General features: G+C 45.8%; 1 protein-coding gene across 3 annotated transcripts in view; it reads left to right on the top strand.

The window, feature by feature from the left end:
- The first annotated feature begins 207 nt into the window (after positions 1-207).
- The window catches only part of LOC121080516 (kinesin-like protein KIF2A), an 89,388-nt gene continuing 83,399 nt past the window's right edge, over positions 208-6,196 (top strand). For 2 of the 3 annotated variants that reach the window (XM_040578576.1, XM_040578577.1), the window contains exon 1: positions 208-588. In XM_040578576.1, coding sequence (XP_040434510.1) covers positions 525-588 — 64 coding nt within the window. In that variant the 5' untranslated portion in view covers positions 208-524. The remainder of the gene's footprint in view (positions 589-6,196) is intronic. The other variant, XM_040578578.1, reaches the window with a different exon arrangement.

Here is a 6,196-nt window from a genome sequence, read left to right as displayed (position 1 = left end):
CATGCCTCTAAGCTGCTCTACTTGGCACACGGGAGGCTTATGAGTAGATATTAGGTAGATAAAGCTATTACATTAGAACTTCAAGGCAGCTCGGTCACCATCTGGTGCCAAATAGGAGCATATGTGTGTTTGTAAGTCGGGGACAGGGCCAAGAGGAGAGGTGCAGGGAGGCGGCCCCAGGGTAGCAGGGGCGCCCATCTTGTGCCAGCCCCGCCGAGGTGCCGCGAAGGGCAGAGGACGAGGACTACCCCGGCAGCGCTTCAGCCCCCGCCTCCCCCGTGAGCCGTTCCTGCCGTGACGCCGCGGCGAGCCGCACAGGCGCAGCAGTATCCAGCCAGCGCCTTTTTTCTCTTCTCCCCTCCTCCCTCTCCCCGTCCGCCCTTCCTTCCTCCCTTCCCTTCCGCCCTGCTGGAGCCGTCGCGGTCGGTGCTGCCACCGTCGCCGCTGCTGCTGTGCGCGCTCTCCTTGCCTCCTGTGCGCCCAGCCGGCAGCGCCTCCGATCTCCCTGGCTGCCCCATGAAGATATGGCAACGGCCAACTTCGGCAAGATCCAGATAGGGATCTACGTGGAGATCAAGCGCAGCGATGGTCAGTGGGGCAGGGGCGGTGGGAGGGGCCAGCCCGGCGGAGCGGCCGCAGCCCCTGGCCGGGCGCCGCTGCCGCCACCCAGGTTCGCGGCGCGGGGGGGCGGGGGCTGTGCGCGGGGCCCATTGTGTGCGCGGGGCCGGGGAGGGGCCGGGCCTGGCGCGCGCTGCGGTTGTCAGTGGAACGCTCGCGCTTGGCGGCGGAGAGCGGTTGCGCGGGGCGCGAGCGGCGGCGGCCGCCGCTGGGGACGGGGAGGCTGCAGCAGGGCGGGGCGGCGAAGGGTGGGAGGCTGAAATGTGGGGGGGGGGGGAGAAGGGCGAGGTGGGTGCGAGGGGAATGAAGCAGGGATGGGATGGGTTCATGGGTGAGGGGAAAACGGGACGAGTGTGGGGTGAGGAATGAGACATGCGGGGTGGTTGTGGATGGGGTTGATGAGGTGATTTGGGGGGGAGAGGGATGAGGGTGGGGAGGAAAGCCTGGGGAGGTTTTGGCGGGAAGGTGGGAGGGGCATAGGGGAGGGGATGAGGTGATGGAAGGAGGAAAAGCCTTCAATGCAAAGTAATTACTTCTTGTTTGCTCTGGTGTATGAGCCATGTTCTGAAAAAATGACACAACAGTATGCTCTGACAGAAATGCCTTTGGACACTAACATCATTTCACATAAAAGCTTGATGTTATTATTTCAGATGTTCCTTATGGTTAAAATATAAGAAGAGTTGTTATTTCTCCGTTGGGGATCCAGTGTTTCTCATCTTGCCCAGCATCTCTTGATGGGAGGATGTATGGTGCTGTCTAGATATACATGTGAATAAAGGAAACATGTGTGTTTGGTTTAGGGTAATAACTCTTCATATTTGTATGGAAAGAGAGAACTGAAATGGGAAGTTCACTCGCTGAATCAATGGCAAGTCACTCATGACTTCAGCTCTTCAATTTGAGTAGGCTCTTGGACTCTATGAGATCTGTGAAGCCTACTAAACAGGGGTGGGGTTCTGATAGGATTTTCTGGAAAGTCTTTTTTTTTGTTTGTTTTTCTCCAGGGTTCAGGAGCTTGCTAAAGAATAATCAGATTTTTTAGGGGAAGAAACACCTGGAGGTCAAAGGCACTGAAGTTAGCATGGTTTTGTCATGAGGCAGGAAACAAACAGCCAGCAAGCTTTATGCAGCTTGCCTTCTCATGTCCCATACTGCAGTTCAACTCTATAATAAAATAATGGTTAATGTTGGCTGGACACTATATTAAACCTAACTCCTCATTTTGTGCTTAATGGCTTGTGTGTCACGTGAAGAATCTGATAGGTTATTTGCATAAGTCCTGCAGATCTCTGTCTGAGGTTTCAGAAAACTTCACTGTAGCAACTTGTAAAACTGTTTTTTTCTGAGGCCTATGTGAACTTCTAATAATTGTTACTGTTTTGTATGCCTTTGGAAAATAAAGCATGAGAATGCTTTGCTTCCCCCCCCCCCCCCCCAGTTCTGTTCACTTCTAATGTCAGAAGTGAGGACGGTAACTCTTGAACATAATTTTCATTACTGTTAATGGTTTGCATATTTTGCTGTATCACATATGTAATGCAGCACATTAAATATATTAATCATCAGTAATATACTAGGGGAATGCCTTCACAGCAGTTGCTCAAACAATAGGGTTTTGAGCATTTTTGTTAACTTGGTCCTTGTGCGAGCATCCACACTGCAGTGTCATACCAGGGTTAGTGGGTCCTGGTTATTGTGAGGTTTGCTTGATTTTCATTGGGACTGGAGGAGGAGATGCCACGTTATGGCTCAGGCTACTGCAGTGTTCTGTCATTCTCTTCCCAATAAACTGTTGGAGGAACTGTCCTAGGTATGTGGAAGGGAGCATTTTGAGAAAGATATTGAAGGACAGCCAGCACTAGATTGCATTTAGATTGCATTGCCTTTCAGAAGGTAAGTTTCCAACCTGAGCTGTGGTTGCACAGGCAATCGAGATTGATCTAGCTGCTTCTAACAAGGGGAGGTCTTGCTTCCTGTGCCTGTCAGCTGTGTTGTTCCTATAAACTGTCCCATCAGTGTGCCCAATGATTTTTTTTCTCTCTGTTGATTTAATACATTCATTGATGATTTGATTCTCTAAACAGTAGAAAACTTTTGGGTGTACTAGTTTTCTGCAGGACTAGTGAGTTCAAATGACTCAGAGTGATCCGTGACCCCAACAGTATCAGTGTGTAGGAAATGCATGGCCAGGACAAAGTGGAGGTGAGAAGCATGATGTTCTGGTTCAGTCACAGTGAGCTATCTGGATCTGCCCTACTCAGAACTATATTCTAGGTAGAATCAGGGCTGTGTATCATACCAGCTACCCTAGGCTGAAAGCATGATTAAAACCGTTTAAGAAACTTTTTGGAGAAAGTGGTGTGTTGGTCTGGGTTTTTTGTTACATTTTGTCTTGTCTGTAGTAAGTCCTTTTTTAAAACTAAATATTGTTTTGAGAGGTAAGTATAATAATTATTTAAATTTTCCTTATTTACCTGTTTATTTGTTGAATCCAGAGAAGAATAAACTTTTAGTTTGTTAATCGGGCCATTTGAAAAAGTATGCATTTTTTCCCATCTGTACACCAGTTATGTTAAACACTTCCCAGAATACAGAGCTTTATTAATTCCAGATAAGTCTATTTTCCTTTAAATAAAAATAAAAACTAACAATAGCAATTTTTTTGTGAAATATCACTATTAAAAGTCATACTTGTTCATTACAACAAAATTACAAAGACATGTAGAACAGAATAAATGTGATAATGTGACCAGAATATTCTGGAAAGAAGTTACATATTTTGTCAAGTTTGACAAATTTCTAATTAGTGTTTCATGGGCGATTTCTTATAGAACTGAACAGAATATAGATGTACAAGTGAAAGGCATTATGAGATCTCGTGGCCAAAAACACATGAAAAACAGTGTTTGGATAAAGCCCAACATTTTCAAGGACTGGATACATCGAGAAGATCCATCTATGTATATTTGATCTCCTCAGGGTGTGCATAATCTGCTAAGTCCTCTCGGACTCTAGTTTGATAGTTAATCAGTTCCATACAATCATGTATTAACTCCTCCTTTGGTTCCCCATATAAGAACTGAGCAGGGTTTAAAATCTTGCTGGTCACCAATGTCAAATCCTCCTGATTGAGTAAGATGGCTTCATATTTTAACATCCTACTATCAGTAAGCCATTTTTCCGCCTTTTGATTAAGTATATTTCTGATAGAATGCAGAGTATGTACCATCAATTTTCCCCCAAATGTAAGTTTTCAACTTTCCTCTACTAAAATTGAGGTGGCAGCTACTGCTTGAATGCATATTGGCCAACCTCTACTGACGGGATCCAACATTTTGGATAAGAAGGCCACAGGCTTTTCAATCCCTCCCCAGTCCTGAGCCAGTACCCCATGTGCAACACCACCTTCCACATTTACATATAAATAGAAAGGGTTATCCAAGGAAGGGAGATTCAACACAGGTACTTGTGTCAATTTGGTCTTTAGTTGTTCCAAACTAGCCTTGTCTTCCTTTGTCAATGTAGGACTTTCCTCAATGAGTTTGTCATACAAGAATCTTATTAACTGTGTGTATCCCTCAATCCACAACCTACAATAACCCAATAGCCCCAAAAGTTTCCTTACCTCAGTCTTATTTCGGGGGGTGGGGGTGGGGGGGAAGTATGCCATTTATTCTTTCTGGGTTCAGTCTACGGCTTCCCTAACTAACGATGTGCCCTAAATATTTGACCTCAGGTTCCACAAACTGAAGTTTCTGCTTGGATACTCTCAGTCCCTCCTGTCCTAAAAAATCCAACAGTTGTATGGTCGTTTCCTGTACATTTTCCTCTTCCACCCCTGAAACTAATAGGTCATCCACATATTGTATTAGCTGCGTTCCTTTGGGGGTTTGGAATTGCTGGAGGACTTGCTCCAAAGCTTGTCCAAATAAGTTTGGGGATTTGGTAAACCCCTGGGGTAATTTTGTCCATCTATATTGTTGTCTACGTCCGTTGTAGGGATCTTCCCATTCAAAGGCAAAGACATTTCTGCTCTGCTCATCCAGTGGGCAAGCCCAAAATGCATCCTTGAGATCAATTACACTAAAAGCACTTATGTTGGGGTGATACTTTGCTTAAAAGGGTTTATGGGTTGTGTACTACAGGATATCGAGTTATGGTTCTTTTATTTACTTCTTGAAGGTCCTGGACCAGCTGGTACATCCCATTGGATTTCTTAACAGGCAGGATAGGAGTATTGTGAGGAGACATACAGGGTTCCAGAGTGCCCTCTTTTACCAGAGCATCAGTTATTGGTTGGAGCCCTTTTCGTCCTTCTAGTGATATGGGATATTGCCGAACCTTTATCGGACGCCCTTCATCCTGGATAGAAATGACAATGGGTTCTATACCCAGGCTTCCTCGGTTTCCATCCCCAGCCCACACTTTAGGGTCTATTCTCAACTCATCCTCCTGAGTCAACCTTAAAATTTTTACCACCATTCTTCCTTCACGAAGAACAACTCCTATCCCTAGTTGAACTTGTAGGTCTCTTCCCAGTAAATTGCATCCTGCCCCTGGGACAAATAAAATGTCTCCTTTCCCCCTTCAGTTATTCCCTTTCATCTCTATTTGTCTAAATATTGGAGCACTAAACCCCTCCCCTTTTGCTCCAATTATTTTTATGGTATTTACTTCACATCCCAGAGGTACTTGACACACACATGTTCATTCCGCTCCAGTGTCCACTACAGATTCTCATGTTTCCTCCTGGGATCCTACTTGCAGTTTTATCAAGGGCTCTAGGTGGGATCCTTCCCCCCAGGAGGAAGAGCCCCTGACACCCCTAGTCCTCTGCAATTTCTTCCTGGGTCATTTTAAAGACCTTAAGATCTTTATTTCATTTTGGACATTCTCTTTTAAAGTGTCCTTTCCCACAGTAAAAGCAGCTGCTTCTCTCTACCCCCCCCTAACCCCCCCCCCCCCCTCTTTTGGCGAATCCCTCTATTTCTCTGAAGATCCCCATTCCTCATGGTGGCAATCATTATCTTTGCTTTAACTTTAGCCTTTTCCTCATCCCGTCTCACATACACTTTTTGTGCTTCCCTTAGTAGCTCATTTAGTCCTTTTTCTTGCCAATCTTCTAACTTTTCCAGCTTCCTATGGATGTCTGGCCAGGCATGGGTAACAAAGTGTACTTTCAAGAGGGTCTGCCCTGCTGTGCTCTCGGGATCTACTCCCGAATATTGTTGCATGTTTTTCTGGAGCCTGGCTAGCCATTTGGTAGGAGTTTCGTCCTTATCCTGTCGCCCATCAAAAGCCTTTGCAACATTCTGTCCCCGGGAAGTAGCCTCCTTAATACCTTTAATGATCAGGCTACGGTAATCTGATATATTTCTCCTGTTAGCCATATTATTATGATCCCAGTTGGGATTTGTTAGGGGCATCTTCTGATCTCCGGGTGGTCCTTGTTGATTTTCCCTTTCCCAAACTCTCATGCCTGCTACCCTAATAATTTGCCTTTCTTCTGGGGAAAAGATAATGTTCAGTGTGGACTGCATTTCTTCCCACGTGTAGATACTGGGCCCCAGAGACT

This window comes from Falco naumanni, chromosome W (assembly GCF_017639655.2).
Source record: "Falco naumanni isolate bFalNau1 chromosome W, bFalNau1.pat, whole genome shotgun sequence".
NCBI classification, from domain to species: Eukaryota; Metazoa; Chordata; class Aves; order Falconiformes; family Falconidae; genus Falco; species Falco naumanni.
Note: the sequence above shows the minus strand (reverse complement) of the source record. Positions and strands in the feature narration are given on the sequence as shown.